The 24,031-nt window shown below is 46.1% G+C and overlaps 1 protein-coding gene across 1 annotated transcript in view; it reads right to left on the reverse strand.

Moving 5' to 3' along the window:
- The window catches only part of SCN4A (sodium voltage-gated channel alpha subunit 4), a 250,242-nt gene that overhangs the window by 19,754 nt on the left and 206,457 nt on the right, over positions 1–24,031 (reverse strand). Inside the window, exons 19-22 of the mRNA XM_082272569.1 lie at positions 22,924–23,097; positions 6,696–6,818; positions 4,326–4,604; positions 4,103–4,156 (exon numbers count right to left, since the gene is read on the reverse strand). Of these exons, the coding sequence (XP_082128695.1) occupies positions 4,103–4,156; positions 4,326–4,604; positions 6,696–6,818; positions 22,924–23,097 (630 nt within the window). The remainder of the gene's footprint in view (positions 1–4,102; positions 4,157–4,325; positions 4,605–6,695; positions 6,819–22,923; positions 23,098–24,031) is intronic.

The following is a 24,031-nucleotide window of genomic DNA, read 5'->3' on the forward strand; positions in this document are numbered from 1 at the left end:
ACAGCATCATTGTATATCGTGTTGCGGTGATCAGGGACACTGACTGGTGACAGATGACTGGTGTGTATAAAAAAAAAAAAAAATTTTAATATTTTTTTCTTTATTACATTTTTTTTTTCATGATTTATTTTTAAATACTGGGACCAAAGCAATACAGTGTCACCATAGTAACACTGTACTCTTGATCAGGATTTTTTTTTTACACACTATAATTGCTTATCACCGTGAATTTCACTGTTGTAAGCAACCATTTTTTATTTTAAATGAAATGTATTAATTCAGCGTTTACCTTTGTAATTAGCTGTGATTGGTCACATGTCACATAGTACAGATGGGCTATGATTGGCCCTGTCTGTACCATGTGACCATTGTGACCAATCACAGAGAGCAGCACAAATGTACACAATGAATGGTTTGAATGGAAGTCATTCATTGTGTATAATTGTCATGTGATCTGCTGTGATTAGTCATAACGATCACATGGTACTGGCAGCGGGTCAGTACACTAATCTGTCATTGGGTGTGTCCGGCGGACACAGCGGGTGACAGATCACGCTGCAGAATGCCCCGTGGTGCCTTCTGGGCAGGACGCCATAAGACATCCACCCAGAATGAGAGAGCTTCCGCCCAGCCGTCATTTGGCTATAAGCCGGGCAGGAAACAATATACACTAACTGGGATTTTTTTTTTTTTTTTTTTACAAAAGACATGTAGCAGAATAAATTTTGGCCTACATTTATGAAGAAATTCGATTTTTGTTTTATTGGATAGGTTTGATTAAGCCTTTTTCATTTATATAATAAAAAACCCAGTGGTGATCAAATACCACCAAAAGCTCTGTTTGTGTAAAAGAAAAAAAGGATAGCAATTTTATTTGCATACAGGGTTGCATGACTGCACAATTATAAGTTAAAATAGTGAAGTGCTAAACTAGCAAAAAATGGCTTTCGGTGATCAGGTGGTTAAAAGACCTGCGACCACTGGGGCATAGGAGAGAAGAAGCTGTGGGGACCGGTCTAGTAGTGCAGATGGAGCGGATAATTTAAATTGCTTTTCGTGTTCCCCTAGACCAGGCATACTCAACCCGTTGCTCACGGATCCGTCTGATGTGGCCCATGACCTTAAACTTATAGCAACCCACACAGCCTGAAGGTGGATTCTCAGGGATGTGTGATGATCTTGGTATCTTTCCCAAAACATTAGAGTGCATGAAGCTACTTTCACACTGCCCCAGGATATCCTTTCTTATAAATATATATATATATATATATATATATATATATATATGCGTAGCAGGTTTTGCAGGCATTGGGCCAGAGGTGGGTCTGCCATTGTTACCGGTTACCTCTCCAGCCCATGTGAGCTGTGACCCCAGGTGTGAGAACTGAGACAATGACAATTCCGGCATCTTTGGTTTGGTTGTTTTATTGTATTTAGGGATGGGAGAAGGGAGAGAGTTGGATACTCCTCTGGCTCAACTAGGTACACTTTTGGGACTTTTTCTGGCAAGTAGGCCTGTTAGCGCTGTCTTGACGCCAGCCGACGCTAGCCAACGCTTCCTGACATTCGAATACACTGTAACATTGCAAGCTGTGCTGGAACCTCGACTTTAATTCAGAAGATCCAGGACTGTAAAAATACTTGACTTAGGACACTGCTTTGCTCAAAGTCACTGAACGGCTCCCTCCAGCCCTGCGCTGGTTTGAGGTAGCTCTTTGTGAATCCCTGTGCTGCTGCAACTCTCAACTGGCACACTCACACTGTGCACTAACTCTTCAGGGCCCAAACTGCAGGCTCCCCCTTTACACTTCAGGGTCCTCAACCTAGCTACCCCCTCTAATACTTCAGGGTCCTCCGATGGGGCACCCCCTTTACAGCTAGCTGACACTTGGATCCCAGAACCTTCTCCGGAGTGGTCCCCTCTTAACACTAGGTAGACCCCAAGGGGAAATCCACAGTACTCACGACCTTTGTAGGCTTTCCTGGGACTGGACCCCTCTCTCTCTCCACTGGTTCTCGGCACACCGGATCCCCTTCAGCTCAACTCAACTCCTTCTGGATTCTCAGGCAGCACCCAGAGATATCCGCTTCCTCTGACAGAAGGGGAGACAGCCATTCTCTCCCTCCTGTAACTCGCTCCCAGAATCCTCTGCGGCAGAATCTGCCTTCTGGGGTAGTTACATGCCTGAATGTGTCCCTGATTGGGTTTCCTCCACTGCCCTATGAGAAGCCTCTCACAGAGCCAGTGGGGAGACTCCCCTCTCAGCAGACACACCAGGAAGCCATGACACCCTAACCAAAAAGAAATCATGGCCCTGCTGTTAAGCAGACAAGGCCCACTATGCATTTACCTAGCACCTACCTGTAGGGTGCTATATATATATATATATATATATATATATATATACACAGTATCATTTCTCTACTTTTTTTTTTCTTTTGACAGGTTCTTGTAGTTTCCTATTCACAGAATGTTTTTTTTTTTTTCAGATATTGACAGCAAGCGGGGGAGAATCCCCTACTTGCTGTCACTAGATGCAGTGGATCGGGGACATGCTGCAGGAGTGGAAACATGTTTTTTTTTTTTTTTCCACTTATACATTTTTTATTAAGGGTTTGAGATAAGACTGCACAACAAACACATACATTATAATCATGTAATTTAACAATATAGGAAAAAGTAGGGTTCTTACATCATTTTTAATATAAATATCTAACAATCACAATCTCTTATCTCAACTTATCTGTAATACCCTTTTTCTATTCCTATACAACCAGCTCGTCCTCATAATAAAGCTACAAATAGTACGGTCTCTTCCCACCCCAATTTTCCTTCTTTTATACATAAATAAAGAACCCACAAAACCCCTAAAAAGAAAAAAAAACAGAGGGGAGGGAAAGGGGGAAAAGGGGGAAAAAAAAGGGGGGGGAAGGTATTGATCCCATCCATTTCCTGGCGAGCAAATGTTTCATCTACCCAAAGAAAAATACTGAACAATTACACCGAACTTCCATTCTATTTTTCAATGTTACATGTTCCACCGTGAAAGAGGGTGAAACATGTAACATGTTCCCAAAGGTTTCTTACTATTGATTTCTGCCTCCTTGTATGTCCTCCATAAGTTCCTGAACTTTTCTTTCTCCTCCCTCCTCCCTACTTCCATTTCTGTTCCACTACTTTAGGTAAGGAATGCATTGGGATTATTTTTGGAGAATAAGGGTCCAGATGGGGCAGCAGATGTCAGCGGTGACACCCGCTGCTCTCCGATCCAATCCTGTCCGTGAAATCCGGACTGATGGAAACCCTATTTTCCATCCGTCTGGAGGATCGGATTGGATGAGAACAGACAGGAGGTCTGTTCTCATCCGATCTCCCCATAGAGGACAGCGGGGATCTGACAGCTCCGTCTCCGCGCACAGAGCAGAGACAGCTGTCATCCACCTGCTCAGCGGGGATCGGCAGATCGATCCCCTGCTGAGCAGAACGGACCTCTTCGGACGGTGCATCGTGTGAAAGGAGTTTAGGGATATTTATTTGGTGTTACTTTAAAAGAAGGGTAAATAAGAGGTTAAACAGAATCGTTTTGTCTTTCCACCTGCTGAAACTGACATTATGTGCAGGTTAAAGAAGACTTTTTTGAGCCACACATTAAATAACAAATTCAAATTAACTCGTACACCGTATTTATGACTACCAATATTTTTGCATGCCTTATTCATATGGAACTCCTGGGGGCTTGACTATCAGTGAATTCAGCAGCAAGCAGATCATCCAATTTGGGGTAGGAAGTCCTGAGATTACAAAACATGACCAAAGTATTTAGATTTGTTTTTTTTTTGTTTTGTTTTTTTTGGGGGGGGGGGGGGGTTAGCTTCTACACTTAATTCCCTTCAACTTGTAAAACAGACTGAGGTCTCATTGAATAAAAATTCCTAATCTGCTCAAGAGCCACAATCAGGGGGGTGGGGGGGCTGAGTGAGGTCCAGAAAGCACCAGTTTGACTTTGTCCTAATTAGCTGATAGAAGAGTTGCTTCTGTTTTGTAGAGGACAGGTCCACTTTATCACGGTTTACACCCTTCCACCCTTCTGAATTTACTCACATTTCTGGAGTCCACAGCTGCATACATGATATCCATCCAGCCTTTGAAGGTGGCCTACAGAGAGCAGAAATAATTTGATACTGAATTTCAAAGAGGATGTAGTGCTTATGTTGATATTTTCCATAACTCTGTTCTCTCATTCCCATGCCATAGATGACACAAGTGATATACTGTTCATGCTACTCATGCACATCATTTCATACCATCTCAGTGATTTCCTTACCACTTGTAGCAGCGAAAGGTATCCCAGACCCACATTGTCAAAATTCACTTTGACATTAACCCATCTCACTTCTTCTGTGTTGTTCAAACCGAAGCAGTCTGAGCGATTATTTACCACCGAGAGGTCAAATAACTCAGACGTTGTCGTGTTGATACATCGATAGTATTTACCAGCGAACATGTTAACTCCCATGATACTGAAGATGAGCCAGAAGATTAGACAAACCAGCAGTACGTTCATGATGGAAGGGATGGCTCCCAGCAGTGCATTTACCACCACCTTAAAAACAGAGAAACCCTTCAAAATGACTTTGCTAATGACAGAAAATGATTAAATGATCACACACACCATTTCTACTTGGAACACTTACAGAGCACCACTGTATCTGTACAGCCAACAAATGAGGCTGTAGGTGATGTCTGCAACTGCACTTTCCAGTTTGCCTAGACTACTTAGCAGGGCTATCAATACCTTGATATATACGATATTTTATAATGTGCACAAATAAAGGGCTTGCACATTTGCACAAAGTCCCTTTATGTTCCTCAAATCTCATAATTTCAAGCTGGCCATAGATGGAATAAGATTCAGCAGGGACTGGCCAAATTGTGATTCATCTGTGGCTGTGCCTAAATGATCATCTTCTGTCCAACAGGCTTGTTGGAACATTATTCTTGATCAGCCAGCTGAAGATGCTGATCCGTGTATTCTGACAGTGGAGTCAAAACACAATATCACAGCAGGGAGAATTCCTTTATCCCTGTCGTTTGTGTGAATAGGGTATTCGTTCATTTTTTTTCATTTATCTGATAGAAAAAAAAAACAATATCTATGGCCAACCAGCATCTAACGTAGGTTCTTTATGGCCTCTAGTGAACTGTCTATGCAAGAACACAAAAAAAGAAGTGTACTAAGGGAAAACCTGGTGTCCTGGCATCAATTTTTATATTTTCCTGCCAATTCTTAATAGCCATTGGTGAACCAAGTTAAAAGGTGCAATTGACATAAAAATTTCACCACGTCAGTAAGAACGCATGCAATCCATACATACAAAGAAACCAAATCAAATAAGTTCAGAAACAAAGTTATGTGTAATCAAGACCTTCACAACGTATTGTTGCAAAACATACTGATGTCATTGGTTACAGAAGTATTTGTAAACTTCTGAAAGTCCCGGTGAGCACTATTAGGGCCATAATCCAGAAGTGGAAAGAACATCATTCCACCATAAATCGGCAACGACCAGGCGCTTCTTGCAAGATTTCAAACAGAGGAGTGAAAATAATTATTAGAAGAGTTGTCCAAGAGCCAAGGACCACTTGTGGAGTGCTTCAGAAAGACCTGGAATTGGCAGGTAAACTTGTTTCAAAGAAGAAAACAGGTAATGGCACTTAACCGCCATGGCATGTAAGCATGCTCACCATGCAAGACTCCATTGCTGAAGAAAAAGCATGTTGAAGCTCGCTTAGTTTGCTGCACAACATTTAGACAAGCCTGTGAAATACTGGGAGAATATAGTCTGGTCAGATGAGACCAAAATGTATCTCTTTGGATGCCATAATACAAATCGTGTTTGCAGGTCAAATGGCACCGCACATCACTCCAAAAACACTGTACCAACAGTGAAGTTTGGTGGTGGGAACATCATGGTGTGGCACTGTTTTTCAGCATATAAAACTAGAAAACTTAATATTATTGAAGGAAGGATGAATGAAAAAATGTACCAAGACATTCTTGATAAAAATCTGCTGCTATCTACCAGGATGATAAAGATGAAACGAGGATGAACATTTCAGCAAGATAATGATCCCAAACACAGAGCTAAGGAAACTCTCAATTGGTTTCAAAGAAATAAAATACAGCTGCTAGAATGGCCCATCCAATCACCTGGCTCGAATCCAACAGAAAATCTATGGAAAGAACTAAAGATCAGAGTTCATAAAAGAGGCCCACTGAACCTTCAAGATTTGAAGACTGTGGGGAAGAATGGGCCAAAATCACACCTGAGCAATGCATGCATACAGGAGGCGTATTGAAGCTGTCATTACCAACAAAGGATTTTGTACCAAGTATTAAATAAATTCAATGTGTTAGAGTTCAATACTTTTTCCCTGTGTCATTCCATTTTATTACACATAACTTAATTTTTGGACTAATTGTTTTGGTTTCTTTGTGTGTTTGATTGCATGGGTTGTTACTGACATGTGGTGAACATTTCATGTCAATAGCACCTTTAGAAATATATTTACCTAAAAAACGGTGACGTGTTCAATACTTATTTTACCCGCTGTAAATACATTTATACACATCCTTGTTATGTCTTCTTTGGAATAAATATTTATATAAAGTGTCCAAAAGATATTTACTCACCCTCATGCCTTCAAATCTTGATAATGCTCTCAGAGGTCGGAGGGCTCTCAGGGTTCTCAGCGATTTGATGGCTCCAAGTTCTGAGTAACCCATCCAGTTAGCAGTTAAACTGATCAAAGACACCTATTAAAAGTACAATATTAATTACTCACCATATCCATACACAAAAAGGAGTAATTTCATAGAACATTTCAACACAAAAAATTGTTTTAGATTTTACGCTTGTGTTAATATTTACCCTTAAATGCATCTGTTTGATTTCTCAAACTATAATGTAAATGAAAAAATAAAATGGGCCAGAGAGGACATTGTGGACTACCTCAGTCTCTTCAAAAACCCCACCAGTTACCTTGCTTCGGCAGGACATATACTAAAATTAGAACGATACAGAGAAGATTAGCATGACCCCTGTGCAAGGATGACATGCAAATTCGTGAAGCGTTCCATATTTCTCTTACGTCCTCTGCCAGACGCAGCCCTTCCAAGTGTTCTTCACTATTGGGTAATGGTGCCATCTGCAGGAGCAGGCTAGGTAGTGAAAACTTAATTAAAAGCTTTTACTTAGACACACCTTAGGGGCTGTCCCTCTAGACATTACCCTCAGACACTCAGGGCTACTATTCAGTTTCTTGCTGCCTAGCTCAGGAGTAGGACTTAGGAACCCGGCTGGGACTCCGGTCTCAGTCTTTTCTTTTTTCTTTGAAAAATGTTTATTTTATTTTCCTCACTGACTATCGCTAGCTAGTCAGGGGGATCCTCCTGGAGAACTACAAGTGACAGCCGGGCTGGGCTTCCCACTGGATAATATAGATCCTTATGGTACCCCAGCCTAGCCTACGAGCCTGAGCAGGTTGTGGTACGCCCAGGCCTCACCACAACGGTGCCACAATGGATGAGGACGAGCCTGCGGAAAAAATGTATTAGACTGGATGCATTAACCCTGGAACGCCCCGTGTTGCAGCGTCCCCTCTTGGCTGATGGCACCCCCACTCAGGGTGGGAGGTGACCCGTATTGGAGCGGAGCCCGCGGTCTGTGGTATGGTGAGTGAGGCTACCCCCGTGTCCCTGGGACAGTCATCTGGGGGGGGGGTGATGTGGGCCCACTGGGGATGTCAGAGCTGTGTCTCTGTGGTGTCCCCCCCCCCTGGGGGTGCTCTAGCTGCGTGGGGGGGGGGGTGTGGGGCTATTACCTTGTCCTGGGGGGGCTTCCTAGTGGATTCCCGAGGTGACCAGGGTTCCTGGGCTCCTGACTGTAGGCGCCGTTTTTCGGCCGCCATTTAGGGTGAGGACAAGCCTGGCTGCATCACAGCAAGGGCAGGAGCCATTTTTGGCTAATGTGCTTTTGGCGGCGTTTCCGGCGCCATCTTGGATGTGGCCAGCCGATTTGTAAGGGCAGCGGCCATTTTCCCTGTGCTTTTCTCCATATACTTCTATTGGCATCTGTGTTTGTGTGGCTCAGGGAACTGTTCGGCCTCTAGTGGATTAAGTCACTTCCTCCGTCCATCTTTCAGTTGCTGCAGAGGAATCGACCAGAGCGGTCTGTTTTCTGTCTCTTTAGCACTATAAGGGTTTTTTTATTGCTTTGGGCATTATTCCTTAAGGCACTTTGCTTGCACAGTTGTTCTCACCTTATAAAGGGGGTCTCCGGCAGCAGTGCGGTATCGCGGTGCAGACCGCAATCGTCGATTTAAAGGGCCAGTGTTCCTTTTTTTGTAAATCTGCCAAATGGAGTCCCAGGGTGACAATTTCCCCACAGATTTTGTTTGTGCATCCGGGACATCCGGATCACCTTCCCTAGCTTCCTTATGTGCAACTTTGAACATTGATGATGATCCCACCCAGTCAGGTAACCGGGTTTCCTTCGGGTCCCACAAAGCCCAGAAGTTGGGTCAGGTTTTCCCCTGCCCCGAGGAGTTTCACAAGATCGTGAACGAACAGTGGCGTTGCGTGAAGCATGTGCTGGCGGTGCCTAGGCGTTTTCAACGCCGTTACCCCTTTACAGATCTGGTTTACAATCGCTGGACGGTGTCACCTAGAGTGGACCACACTGTCTCCAGGTTGAATAAATCCACAGTGGTGCCCATGGAAGACTCCCCGTGTTTAAGGACCCGATGGATAGGCACGTGGAGTCACTTTCCCTCCACATTTACTTGGTGGCGGGCTCACTCCTCAAGCCTGTGTTCGCTTCCGTGCGGATTTCTCAGACGGTTACGGAATGGATTAAGGTGCTTAAGTGCAATTTGGTGGCGGAATCGGTTCCTCCGACTCTCATTGAGCTCACAGCCCAAATGGCTCATGCCATAGTGTACCTGTGTGACACGGCCCTGGATGGGGCTTCCCTGGTCGCAAGATTGTCTGCGGTGGGGGTTGCACTCCACCGCATGGTGTGGCTAAAGAGCTGGTCGGCAGACCATGCCTCAAAAAAGACCGTGTCTGATATTCCCTATTTGGGGGAACGCCTTTTTGGGGAATCCTTGGATGAGATTGTCAAGGGTCTCACAGGGGGTAAGAGTACCCTCCTGCCCCAATCCGCTAAGGGTAGAACACCCCTTGCGAGGCGGGGTCCTTCCTTCAAGGCTCATCTGGGGCCCTTTCGTGTCTCAGGGGTGCAGGAAAAAGGGAAACCCTTCAAAGCACCCGGCGGTAGCAAAAAGTCCTGGTCTGGTAAGCTCAAGGCCGGTCAGTCCGGTGCTGTGGCCCAGTCTTATTCCGCATGAAGGGACGCCCTCACCCGTTTCAGCGGTGGGGGGACATATGCGTTACTTTCAGGAACCCTGGCTGTCCCTAATTCAGGACAAATGGGTTCACAAACTGATTCGTTCAGGGTACAAGATTGAATTTCAATTTCGCCCCGCAGACAGGCTCTTTCAATCAAATCTCCGTCTGTCTCCATATCACTTAACGGATCTCAAGGGACCTTCTTGCCCATGGCGTTATTATCCCAGTTTCGCAGCGGGTGAGATTCCGCGGGTTTTATTCAAACCTGTTCACAGTGCCCAGGAAGGAGGGCAAGGTTTGTCCGATCCTGGACCTCAAGTCACTGAACCGCTTTGTGCGGGTGCAGAAGTTCCGGATGGAATCCATCCGGTCGGTGGTGGCGTCTTTACATCCAGGAGATTTTCTGGCCTCCATTGATTTGAAGGATGCGTATCTGCACATCCCTATCTACGAAGGTCATCAGCGGTATCTCCGCTTCGCAGTGGCGGAGGATCACTTTCAATTTGTGGCATTACCCTTTGGTCTAGCTTCGGCTCCCAGGGTCTTCACCAAGGTTTTGGCACCGGTGCTGGCTCTGCTGCGCAAGAAGGGGATTGCGGTCCTCGGTTATTTGGACGTTCTCTTGTTGAGGGCGAGCTCGTGTGCCACTCTGTCGGGCGATCTGACGGTCACGGTTCAGACGCTCCAGGAGTTTGGGTGGACCATCAACTTCCAGAAGTCGGCGCTGACTCAGTCAGGGCATCTGCAGTATTTGGGAATGGTCCTGGACTCCGCTCAAGCGAATGTATTCTACCGGAGGACAAATTCCAGACATTGCAGGTCGAGATCAGGTCCCTCAGGGACAATGATCTCTCCTCCCTGTGGACCTGCATGATGTCCCTGGGGTGATGGTTTCGGCTTTCGAGGCGATCCCGTTTGCCCAGTTTCACACAAGAACTCTGCAAACAGAGATTCTTGCCAAATGGGACAAGAATCCCCTGTCCTTGGACAGGATGGTGTGTTTGAGCCGTCTCACGAGGACGGAGCTTTCATGGTGACTTCTGTCACCCACTCTGAACCAGGGCAGGTCTTTTCTGCCCCTGTTGTGGACGGTGATCACCACGGATTCCAGCCTGACGGGCTGGGGTGGAGCACTGGACATTCTTTGTGTCCAGGGGACGTGCTCATCGGATGAATCCTCCCTGCCGATAAATGTTCTGGAGCTCAGGGCGATAAAACTTTGCCTGCTCCATTGGGCGACTCGGTTGTGCATTCGCCCGGTTCGGGTTCAAACCCACAATGTCACGGCTGTGGCTTACATCAATCACCAAGGGGGCACCAGGAGTGACCGGGCGGCCAAAGAAGTGGCAGAGATTCTGTCTTGTGCTGAGGAACACATTCAGACTATCTCTGCTGTTCACATTCCCGGCGTGGAGAACTGGCAGGTGAACTATCTGAGTCATCAGTCCTTGGATCAGGGGAATAGTCCCTGTATCCCGAGGTGTTTCGGCTCCTGTGTGCCCAGTGGGGGACTTCGGACGTGGATCTGTTTGAGTCTCGTCTCAACATGAAGGTGGAAAGGTTCGTGGCCAGAGCTCGAGATCCTCTGGCAGACGCCACCGACATGTTGGTGGTGCCTTGGCACTGGTATTAGCTGATTTACGCCTTTCCCCCGATTCAACTGTTGTCCAGGTTCCTCCGCAGGTTAGCGTTGGAACAGGTACAAGTGATTCTGGTGGCCCCAGACTGGCCTCGGCGGTCTTGGTACGCAGACCTCGTCAAGATGCTCATCGAGCCTCCCTGGCGGCTACCTCTAAGAGAAGATCTGCTGTCTCAGGGGCCGATCTTCCATCCTGCTTTACTGTCTCTGGCTTTAACGGCATGGCGGTTGAAGGCCAGGTGTTCAGAGACAGAGGTCTCTCTGATGCTGTTATTCCTACCTTGCTGAGAGCTCAGAAGGCTACCTCCAGGAAGATTTATCATCGTACCTGGAAGGCCTATATTGCCTGGTGTGAGTCACAAGGGTTGCATCCTCGCTCCTTTTCAGTGGCGAGGGTGTTGGCTTTCTTGCAGAAAGGTGTGGAACAATGTTTGGCTTTGAGCATGATTAAAGGTCAGGTGTCGGCCTTGGCCATTTTCTTCCAGTGTCCCTTGGAGACTAATTCCTTGATTCGCACCTTTATTCAGGGAGTGCGTCATCTGGCTCCCCCAGAGAAGGCCTCTTTGCCTCCGTGTAATTTGAATTTGGTTTTGTCCGTCTTGCAACGACCTCCCTTTGAAAATATCAGAGAAATTCCTCTGCCTGTGTTGTCCCAGAAAGTTGCCTTTCTGGTGGCTATCACCTCTGCTCGCAGAGTGTCTGAATTGGCGGCTCTGTCCTGCCGTTCGCCTTACCTGGTCGTTCATAGGGATAAGGTTGTTCTGCGACCCAACCAGTCTTTTCTCCCTAAGGTGGTGTCTGCCTTCCACCTCAATGAAGATATTGTTTTGCCTTCGCTTTGTGCGAAGCCTAAGCATTCCAAGGAATTTGCCTTGCATTCATTGGATGTGGTTTGGGCGATCAGGGCTTACCTGTCAGCCACTGAATCCTTTAGGACGTCTGGTTCCCTGTTTGTCCTTCCTGAGGGACCTCGGAAGGGTTCGGCTGCGCCCGCTGCAACCATTGCAAAATGGATCAGACAGACTATTGTTCAGGCCTATTCACTCAAGGGTCAGGTGCCTCCTTTCCCTGTGAGGACACATTCAACTAGAGCCGTGAGTGCCTCTTGGGGTTTTCGCCATCAGGCTTCTGTGGCTCAGGTTTGCAAAGCGGCGACCTTGTCGTCTGTGCACACTTTTACAAAATTCTACAAGATTGACGTGATGGCATCCTCGGATGCTTCCCTATGGCCGCAGAGTTTTGAACGCTGCGGTTTGTTGAAGAGACATGTTTTCTCTTCTTGGGGTGAATTTGTTGTTCTGGGGTTAACTCCTGTTGCTTGAGCTTTTGTTGCCCTGTTGACCACGTTTTGTTCTGGCCTTGTTGGCACATTACCGTTCTGTTGGTTGCGTCTTTTCCCACCCCTCACACCTGCACTGCTTTGGGACATCCCAATAGTGAAGAATACTTGGAAGGGCTGTGTCTGTCAGAGGACGTAAGAGAAAATAGAATTTTTGTAAGAACTTACCGTAAAATTCTTTTCTCTGAGTCCTCTGACAGATGCAGCCCCCCGCCCCTCTATCTTGGGGTTGATTGTCTTCCTGTACTGCTTGCTATGAAACTGAATAGTAGCTCTGAGTTTCTGAGGGTAATGTGTAGAGGGACAGCCCCTAAGGTGTGTCTAAGTAAAAGCTTTTAATGAAGTTTTCCCTACCTAGCCTGCTACTGCAGATTGCGCCATTACCTAATAGTGAAGAACACTTGGAAGGGCTGCGTCTGTCAGAGGACTCAGAGAAAATAATTTTACAGTAAGTTCTTACAGAAATTACATTTTTTCAATCATATTTGACCCCAGTTAGACTGCATGCAATGCATCGCTTGCCTACCCCTACATGCACTCGTGTACTTGTCCATGGGCGGACTTTGCACATGTTATGTGGCTGTGTCCTGTCAAAGCAAGGTACTGGCAGCGGGTAACGGATGTACTCTCTGTAGTCTTATCTGTCCCGGCTCTATGCACCCCACTGATATCTTTGTTGGGGGTCTTGGATGAGGAACAGTGGCCAAGACATACTCGGACTATGTTAATGGAAACATTATTCTTAGCTTGTAAGCTGTAACACTTAAATGGATCCAACCCACCCCTCCCTCCATACGTATGTGGTAACAATTGGTAAATCAAGTGTTACCTTATGTAAAACGTATTTCTCTATCGTCCATTGACAGACGCAGCCTGATCTTCATCACCTGAATGGGTTATGCTGCCCCCTGCAGGAGTAGTCTTGTAATGGATGTAATCAATGGTTAATAATGGTTATAGTAAAATGCCTATTTCACCTTATGATGCATACCTTATGTGTATATATATGTTACTGCTGCATTTACTGCCTTACTCAAAATATCTGCTAGATCACCCCTCCCTTCGTGGAAGCAAGATGGCGCCTCCAGAGAGAGACTACACTCAAAATAGAAGATTGTCATATCTTGGAAGAAAATCATAGACACATAGATACTCCAATCGCTAGCTTATATGTATTATATATGAATATTTCCTGGAATGAATTTCTTGATGCTTTATAAAGCTTAAAAGAGGAACAAATAAAGGCAGAACTATCTATTCTGACAAGCCAGGGGTGTGTGCACACACCGATTCTGAAATTAGGCCAGAGGTAGATATAATCTCGGACTGTTTTGGTCCCAATCCAAAACATTTGGCACCCCAGATGGGACACTGTCATAAGGGGTGACATGGGTTTGCCCATTTCCTAGTGGGAGTTGGGGCGTGGTGGTTGTTGTTGTCCATCACGGGGATCCTTGTCTTGTTTGGGATGCCTTGGGGCTCTGCATTCTCTTCTGTCCTCACAGGATTGCATTTTGCACATACTGCACATGAGGTGCAGTAATTTCTGGTTAAGGTGGTTATTCATGGGGCCCAGTAATATTTGCTGATCAGTGAATTCATTAAGTTCTCAGAGAGATGTGCAGGTCCATGCGCCCATTGGACGACTGCTGAATACATATATTTTGGTAAACAGGTTTTCCCTTTCATCTGTGTGAGCCGCCCCTTGCATAGAGGCTAGGTATAGCCTGTCAGATGACACATGCACTGCCAAAGGCATCTGCATTGGGAATTCACTCTCCTCTTCGGCCACTTCGGCCATTTTTCGTTGTTTTGTTGCTGCTTGCTTAGCCGTTATATCCGCCAAGTGGTTCCCTCTGGCTTCTTGAGAATTCAGTCTGCCATGTGCTTTAACCTTCAAGACAGCCACTTGTTCAGGCAGGAATAGTGCATCCATTAAATCCTTGATGGCTGGGCCATGTTTCACCAGTGTTCCGGCCACTGTCAGGAACCCTCTAGCCACCTGTGTGGTACTTGCCTCCTTGGTCTGCATATCTGGAGTATTATAGGGGTCTTCTTCACCTACTCCTTCTTCAATCCAAAACAGTCTAGGCAGGAAAGAATTTAAATGTACACGCCCACGGGGCAACCCCCACAGGCATAACCCACACACACTCAGCTCCAACACCAGTTTGTTTGGCCTAGGAGTAGGACCTAGGTTTCCTGCTGGGACTCCGGTCTCAGTATTTTTATTATTTTCAGAATATTTTATTTCTCTTTACTCACTTTGCTAGTTAGTGTTCAGGGGGATTCTCCTGGGGATCTACAAGCAATGCCGGCTGGGGCTTCGCACTGAATAATCTAGATCCTTCACTAGGCCTCACCACGACGGTGCCCCTTTCCAGATGGGGACAAGCCTGTGGGCTGATGCCTTGCCGGGACGTGATAACCTGGAACGCCCTGAGTCGCAGCATACCCCTCGGCTGGCAGCACCCCCACTTCGGGTGGGAGGAGGTTTGCCCGGAGCGGAGCCCATTTGGTCCATGGTATGGTGAGTAAATGTTACCCCCCTTGCCCCTAGTCACCTTGGGGGTATGTGGGCCCTCTCCTGGGGATAATAGGACCGGTACCTCCTAAAAGATCCCCCTGGCCTGTCAGGTACCCGGCCCTTGTGCCCTGTCTCCCTCTCCTGTCCCCACAGGGGGCTATGTAACTGGGGTGCCTGGCATCCTGAGGGGGTAGCAATACTACCTTGTCTCTTGCTGGGTCTGGTTCTAGATCCTTGAGACCTTCATTATGGGGATCCCTGGCCGCATGGCTCACCGTGGGCCGCCATCTTAAGTGTGGGCAATTGACTTGTATGGGGTAGCCATTTTCCCTGAGCTTCCTATTAAAATGTATTGGCAACCATTTTTGTGTAGTATTTACTGCACTGGCAGCGTGACCATTTACATCCAGGCCAAGGTCACTTCCTGTGATGCTTCTTCATGCTGCAGGCTGAGATTACTACCTGTGTCTCTTCTCCATGCTGCAGAGGCCGTTCGAGAGGGTTCTCCCTGGAGGTGGTACAGTACTGGGGTCTTTGCGGGCATATCCCTACACACTCTGCTGTTAGTGTATATTAAAGGGGGACTCTGTAGACCGTGGCGTTCGACGGTGGGAACCGCGATCGGCGCTTCTTAAAGTGACAGTACTTTATTTATGGAGTCCCAGGCTGTGATTTCACCCTCAGACCCACTCTGTGCAACTCCCGGACAGTCCGGATCGCAGTCGCTGGCCGCGATTTCAGCAGCTCTGGAAAGTCTGGCAACGAAAGTTGATTTTGTCATAAAAAAGGTTACTAGCAGGATACGGCCGCTGCCTTCTCCATCAATGGTGGAATCCTCTGATTCAGAGGCTGATATGGTCACCACGGTTTCTCCCCACCTGAAGGGTCGCTGTCCTCGCAGTCAGATGGTGAAGAGGACCTTCTTCAGCTGCAGCGCAGGAACGCTCTTTAATGGAAGCCCTGATTGTCTCAGTGAGGGAAACTTTAAAAATGACTGATGAGCCCACTCCGGCACGAACGCGGATGGTCTTTGGCTACCGCAAGACCCAAAAGACTGGCAAGGTTTTCCCGTCCTGAGACTTTTCATGATATTGTGAAGGACCAATGGCGGTGCGTTAAGCATGTGCTAGTGGTGCCGAAGTGCTTTAAATGCCGGTATACTTTTGCTGATACGGTCTCCAACTGTTGGACAGTGCCACCAAAGGTGGATCAACCTGTTTCAAGGTTGAACAAATCTACCATTGTGCCCGTGGAAGATTCCCCGGTTTTCACGGATCCGGTGGACAGGCGGGTGGAATCCCTCTCCCGCTATCTTCACGTGTTGTCGAGTTCTATTCTAAAACCAGTTTTTGTGTCTGTTTTGGTATCACAGACAGTTACGGAATGGATTAAGGTTCTGAAAGGGAACTTAGACCCTGACCTGGTTCCCCCAGAACTGATGGAACTTATGGACCAGATGGCCCAGGCCCTGGTGTTCCTGTGTGATGCGTCCCTGGATGCGGCTCCCCTGGTGGCCAGAGTTTCGGCTGTGGGGATTGCCCTGCGGCGCATGGTTTGGCTGAAGAGCTGGTCAGCTGATAAAGCCTCCAAGAAAGCTCTGACTGATCTCCCTTTTCTGGGAGAGCGTTTGTTTGGCGACTCACTGGATGAGTTGATCAAGGGTCTGACTGGCGGGAAGAGTATGCATCTTCCTCAATCCTCCAAAGGTAAAAACACCCCATACTAAGCGGGTCTTTCCTTTACTGCTCATAGACGTTTTTTCGTGCCCCCGGGGCGCAAGAAAAAGGTAAGGCATTAGAGCTTCTGGAGGGGCTAAGAAGCACTATGACAAGTCCAAGACCAGTCAGTCTGGTGCTGTGGATAAGTGCCCTTCAGCATGAAGGGACACCCTCATCCATTTCTGGGGTGGAGGGATGTTTGTGCTTCTTTCAGGAACCTTGGACTTCCTTTGTTCAAGACAAATAGGTTTGCAAACTGATTTGTTCCGGGTACAAAATCTAATTTTGATCCCTGCCAGGGGACAGGTTTCTTCAGTCGAATCTTCACCTGTCTCCAGAGTGTTTGAAAGATCTTCGGGAAGTTGTGCAGAATCTCCTGGCTCAAGGCGTGATCATGCCAGTTCCTCCGCAGGAACACTCTCAAGGTTTCTATTCAAATCTGTTCACAGTGCCCAGAAAAGAGGACAAGGTGCGTCCAATCCTGGACCTCAAGGCGCATCCCTGAATCAGGGGGATTTTTTTGGCCTCCATCGATGTCAAAGATGCGTATCTCCACATCCCCATATTCGAGGGACATCAACAATTCCTCCGCTTTGTGGTGGCAGAGGAGCACTTTCAATTTGTGGCGTTACCCTTGGTCTCACCTCCGCTCCCAGAGTTTTTACCAAGGTCCTGGCCCCTGTGCTGGCCTGGTTACATCAGAGAAGCATCTCAATTTTGGGATATCAGGACGATCTCCTGTTGCGAGCACACTCTCATTCAGGTCAGTTGACCAACATCTCTATTACAGTTCAGACTCTTCAAGAATTTGGGTGGACGATCAATTTCAAGAAATCTGCTCTGACGACATCCGTACGGGTCACTTATCTGGGGCTACCTCGGCTCTGGTGAGGGTCTTTCTTCCCTTGGAAAAGCTTCAGAGGTTGCAAAGTGCGATCAGGTTGCTGATGGAAACTGATCAGTCCTCCTTGCGGGCTTGCATGAGGGCCTTGGGCCTGATGGTATCTACCTTTGAAGCGGTCCCCTTTGCTTAGGCTCACTCGAGGCCTCTGCAGAAAGAGGTTCTGGCAAAATGGAACAGGGATCCTCGGTCATTGGACCAGAAGATTAGTTTGAGCCATCTCACGAAGTCGGCTCTCTACTGGTGGATCCAGTCACCCATTCTGTGACAGGGCAAGTCTTTCCTACCGCTGTTCAGGACGGTGGTCACTACAGACGCCAGCCTGTCTGGCTGGGGTGGAGTGCTGGGGAAGCTCTGTTCCATTGGACGAGTCGGCTACTTTTCGGTTCTCTGGTTCAGATACATTTGGAAAATGCCACGCCTGTGGCTTACATCAATCATCGAGGGGGCACCAAGAATGTCCTGGCGGCCAAGGAGGTGGCCGAGATTCTGGTTTGGGCGGAAGCCAATGTTCCAGCTTTCTCCCCAGTCCACATTTCGGGTGTGGAGAATTGGCAGGTGGATTACCTGAGTCGTCAGGTGTTGGATCAAGGGGAATGGTCCCTTCATCTGGAGGTGTTTCACCTCCTGTGTGCCTGGTGGGGGACTCCGGAGGTGGATCTGCTTGCATCTCGTCTCAACAGGAAAGTCCAGTGGTTTGTGGCCAGGTCTTGGGATCCTCAGGCCGATGCCACAGACGCTCTGGTGGCTCCTTGGAGCCAGTATCGCCTGATTTATGCCTTCCCTACGCTCGTCCTCCTGCCGCGGTTTCTTCGCCGGGTTGTGGTGGAAGGCATTCCGGTCATTCTGGTGGCACCAGACTGGCCTCTGCGGTCTTGGTACGCAGACCTGGTAAGAATGGTCGCGGATCCTCCATGATTTCCTCTACGGGATGATCTGCTGTCTCAGGGACCGATCTTCCATCCTGCTTTACGGTCACTGGCTTTACAGGCTTGGCCGTTGAAAGCAAAGTATTGAGGGATAGAGGTCTTTCTGACTCAGTGATTCCTACCCTTTTGAAGGTCAGGAAGTCAACATCTAGGAATCGTACCTGGAAAATCGTACATTTAATGGTGTGAATCGCTGCAGCTGCACCCTCACTTGTTTTCTATAGTTAGGGTTTTGGCCTTTTTACAAAAATGGGTTGAGCAGCACTTGGCGTTGGGCACTATAAAGGTCAGGTGTCGGCCTTGGCCATTTACTTCCAATGTCCGTAGGCTACTAATAGCTTGATTCGCACTTTTATTCAAGGAGTGCGTCATCTGGCTCTTTTGAGGAGATCCCCGTTGCCTCCGTGGGATCTCAATCTGGTTTTGTCTGTTATTCAAAAGCCTCCTTTTGAGAATATTAGGGGAATTTCTCTGCCTTCCTTGTTGCAGAAGGTTGCCTTTCTAGTGGCTATTAATTCTGCTCGCAGAGTATCTGAGTTGCTGGCGCTGTCCTGTCCCCTTATTTGGTGGTCCACAGGGATAAAGTGGTCCTCCGACCTAATCCATCTCTTCTTCCTAAGGTGGTGTCAGATTTTCATCTTAATGAGGACATCGTGTTGCCTTCCTTATGTCCTAAGCCTAAGCATCCCAAGGAAATTGCTTTGCATTCTTTGGATGTGGTTCGGGTGATAAGAGTTTATCTGACGGTTACTGAGTCCTTTAGAATATCGGACTCTCTCTTTGTCCTCACGGATGGTCCTCGAAAAGGTTTGGCTGCATCTGCTGCGACCATATCCAGATGGATCAGGCAGACGGTTGTTCAGGCTTATTCGATCAAGGGTCAGGTTCCTCCTTTCTCTGTGAAGGCGCATTCTACTAGAGCGCTGAGTGCCTCTTGGGCTTTTGCCATCAGGCCTCTGTTGTACAAGTTTGTAAGGCAGCGACTTGGTTGTCTGTGCACACCTTTATCAAGTTCTACAAGGTGGATTTGTTGGCATCTTCGGATGCCTCTTTTGGCCGCAAGGTTTTGCAGGCTACTGTTTCGTAAGAGAATGTTTTTTGTTTATCTTAGGGGTCTTTATTTGGGTAAGACCCTGTTGTTTGGTTGAGCTTCATGTTACCCAGTTGGCTAAGTTTAGCCTTTGGAGTTTACGATACTTCTGGTTGCATTCTTCCCACCCCTCATGCCTACACTGCTTTGGGATGTCCCATTCAGATGATGTACATGAGGCTGCATCTGTCAATGGACGATTGAGAAAATAAAATTTTTGTAAGATCTTACCGTAAAATCTTTTTCTCTTAAGTCCATTGACAGACGCAGCGCCTGCCCCTCTGAATATGGGATGTTTTTTTTCTTCACTGCTTGCAAATAAAGTGGTTTGCTGAGCTGAGTGTGTGTGGGTTATGCCTGTGGGGACTGCCCCGTGGGCATGTACATGTAAATTTTTTCCTGCCTAGACTACTCCTGCAGGGGGCAGCATAATCAATTCAGCTGATGAAGATGAGGCTTCGTCTGTCAATGGACTTCAGAGAAAAAGATTTAACGGTAAGATCTTACAAAAATCTTATTTTTTTAATATAGAGGTTGCCCAACTAAGTACAATAAGGTTTGGGATGCTTGGTGTTCCTCTGCTCTTACTGTAACTAACACCTGAAAAATCACTAGGGTTATTGGTTAACAGTGCCACGAAACGGTTTATGCCCAATTATCTATATGTATGTTTGTTCTGTTTCGTCTTAGCCTTTTAAGTCTATATGTTCCTGCGCATGTATATCAGGTCTGTGATGAAGTAGAATGCTGCATATTTGCCATTTTTGAACTATACTTTTGTACTGTATTGTACCTCATTGTTTCATACCCTCATGTTGAGCTTTTTTATTACTGTATCAAAGTTTTATATCTTTTTTCAATAAAAAGAGTGTAAAATAAAAACCCCACCAGTAGATTTTGACATTTCCATTAACATAAAAGTTATCCAGCTCCCAGGAAGAGTAGGTTAAAACAGAACTAATAGCCGTTATACTTACCTTTCCTTCAATGGTCCAACGTCCCTTGCTGGCATCTTCTACCTGGCTTCTTCCGAGTGCCGGGTTGTGGCCATCTTCATTGGCTGGCGTGGGACGATGTCATTACTGCGCAGTCACCCCGACACACACTTGCGCAGCTCAGTGTACATTCCAAAGAAGACTGCGAGCAGGCACGTAGGTTTATTTTATTGCAGAGAAATTGCATGTCTCTTCTGCAATAAGGAGTCTGCCTGCTCGCAGTCTTCAAAATTGAGACTTTAGTTCTGCTTTAAGCACAGGACACATCTTCACAAAGAGTTCAAATGTTTGTTTAACTTTTTTTATTATTATTTTACAATCCAAAAGGAGAACAACGTAAATAACATTATATTGGTGCAAAGGAGTGCATGCTTGTGTATAGAGTTTTGGATGTAACTACTTGTTAGCAGACTTAATTCAGAAACTGCTGTCAGCACTCCTAAAACTCAGACTGGGACATGGCTATCGGTTCTGGGAATTTTCCAAAGAACATCTGTGTTTCCTCACTGCAGATTTTTATTTTTATGTAAAACGCACATTCCCTTCTAAATTGAGATCCACACATAATCCATATATTTTATATGGATATTTATAAGCATATACAGTATCTCACAAAAGTACACCCCTCACATTTTTGCAAATATTTTATTATATCTTTTCACGTGACAACACTGAAGAAATGACACTTTGCTTCAATGTAAAGTAGTGAGTGTACAGCTTGTATAACCGTGTAAATTTGCTGTCCCCTCAAAATAACTCAACACACAGCCATTCATTTTTAAACCCCTGGCAACAAAAGTGAGGACACCCCTAAGTGAAAAACTCCAAATTGAGCCCAATTAGCCATTTTCCCTCCCCGGTCTCAGGTGTAAATGGGGAGCAGGTGTGTTAAATTTTGTGTTATCGCTCTCATTCATACTGGTCACTGGAAGTTCAACATGGCACCTCATGGCAAAGAACTCTCTGAGGTTCTGAAAAAAAGAATTGTTGCTCTACATAAAGATGGCTTAGGCTATACGAAGATTGCCAAGACCCTGAAACTGAGCTGTAGCACGGTGGCCAAGTCCATACAGCGGTTTAACAAGACAGGTTCCACTCAGAACAGGCCTCGCAATGGTCGACCAAAAAAGGTGAGTGCACGTGCTCCGCATCATATCCAGAGGTTGTCTTTGGGAAATAGATGTATTTAGTGCTGCCAGTGTTGCAAGGGTTGAAAGTGTTAGGGGTCAGCCTGTCAGTGCTCAGACCATACGCCGCACACTGAATCAAATTGGTCTGCATGGCTGTCGTCCCAGAAGGAAGCCTCTTCTAAAGATGATGCACAAGAAAGCCCACAAACAGTTTGTTAAAGACAAGCAGACTATGGACATGGATTACTAGAACCATGTGCTGTGGTCTGATGAGACCAAGATAAACGTATTTAGTTCTGATGGTGTCAAGCTTGTGTGGCAACCAGGTGAGGAGTACAAAGGCAAGTGGGTCTTGCCTACAGTCAAGCATGGTGGTGGGAGTGTCATGGTCTGGAGCTGCATAAGTGCTGCTGGCACTGGGGAGCTACAGTTCATTGAGGGAACCATGAATGCCAACATGTACTGTGACATACTGAAGCAGAGCATGATTCCCTCCCTTTGGAGACTGGGCCACAGGGCAGTATTCCAACATGACAACAACCCCAAGCACACCTACAAGACGACCGCTGCCTTGCTAAAGAAGCTGAGGGTAAAGGTGATGGACTGGCAAAGCATGTCTCTAGACCTAAACCCTATTGAGCATCTGTGGGGCATGTGGGGCATTCTCAAACGGAAGGTGGAGGAGTGCAAGTTCCCTAACATCCACCAGCTCTGTGAAGTCGTCATGGAGGAGTGGAAGAGGACTCCAGTGGCAACCTGTGAAGCTCTGGTGAACTCCATGCCCAAGAGGGTTAAGGCAGTGCTGGAAAATAATGGTGGCCACACAAAATATTGACACTTTGGGCACAATTTGAACATTATCACTTAGGGTTGTACTCACTTTTGTTGCCAGTGGTTTAGACATTAATGGCTGTGTGTTGAGTTATTTTGAGGGGACAGCAAATTTACACTGTTATACAAGCTGTACACTCACTACTTTACATTGTAGCAAAGTGTCATTTTGCCAGTGTTGTCACATGAAACGATTTAATAAAGTATTTACAAAAATGTGAGGGGTGTACTCCCTTCTGTGAGATACTGTATATTTTGTATATTTAAAAATATACCATAATATTCCTAAAATAATAACACACTCAAAATGATTCCCATGTCCACAAGATCCTACCAATTCTGCTATAAAACTATATAACTATACAGCATAGCCTCAGAATCAAACACACAGCGTCCAAATAATGTACTTACGTCCACAATAAGGAAATCCAGCCAGCACCAAGCGTTAGTGAAATAAATCTTGAATCCATAAGCAGTCCACTTTAACAACATCTCAATCACAAACGCATACGAGAACACTTTATCGGCATATTCTAGTATAGTCTTTATAACCTTCCTCTGCTCAATGTAGATGTCCTCGAATGCCTAGTAGGAAAACAGATCAGTGGAAATTAGAAGTGATCATTTACAACATTTTTTCCCCTTTAAAATGTTATTTCCAGAGGTATAAGTTGGGCCACAACTCAGATGTTCAACATATATAAACTGTGAATATAAATAAAAAATTCTGCATTATAGCCTGTTTGGTATTAGCGCTTGTTCATAAAGGTATCTGGAGATCTATCAAGTTCTGTAAAATCTGAAGAGTAAATAGAATAGTCAAGCTAAGAAGAGAAGGAGAGAATAGACCCTGTGTAATCGCAATGCAAAAACATATTCATTCAAGACAGGAAAAAGTGCACTAAATCATGTAGGTTGGGGTTGACCTGTTGTTTTCAAAGCACTTCCATGACAGATAAAGTCATATATGAAGTGTTCCCTTCACCACACTGAGACATAAATTAATGGGAGATTTCATGTTTTTACTCTTGCAATACAGAGTACTGTCTGTTACTTTTTTTTTTTCAATAACTTACATTTTTAGAGCAAGCTGTCAGAGAGTCTACCTCCTTCTAAACTCAAAGCAGAAGAGCGTAGACTCCCTGACAGCTTGTCCTGAAAATGTAACCATCGCTGCAAATAAAATAAAAAAAAATCATCCTAGGCAGTACTTAACTGGGTTGTTGCAAGTGCAATAATACAAGTACAGTCACTTTCAGAACCTGTTTAAGCAATCCCAACCGATGTACTACTCAAAGTCCTCCCAGGCTGCTTGCTGAACTAAGACCTGCCATGTCCTATCATCACATCAAAAGTCCTTTGGTCGCACTGAATACGTGACTATGTTAAATTAATTTAAGTTAGCTTCATTGAATTAAGAGGAAAACAAACACTCCACCACACTGCTCCATTCTTCCATTCTGATGTGTTTCACCCAACTTGTGAATTTATGATTAGGCGCTGGAGTGGGGTGAACCTC

The sequence above is a fragment of the Pelophylax lessonae genome (assembly GCF_965119305.1).
Source record: "Pelophylax lessonae genome assembly, chromosome: 11".
In the NCBI taxonomy this organism is placed as follows: Eukaryota; Metazoa; Chordata; class Amphibia; order Anura; family Ranidae; genus Pelophylax; species Pelophylax lessonae.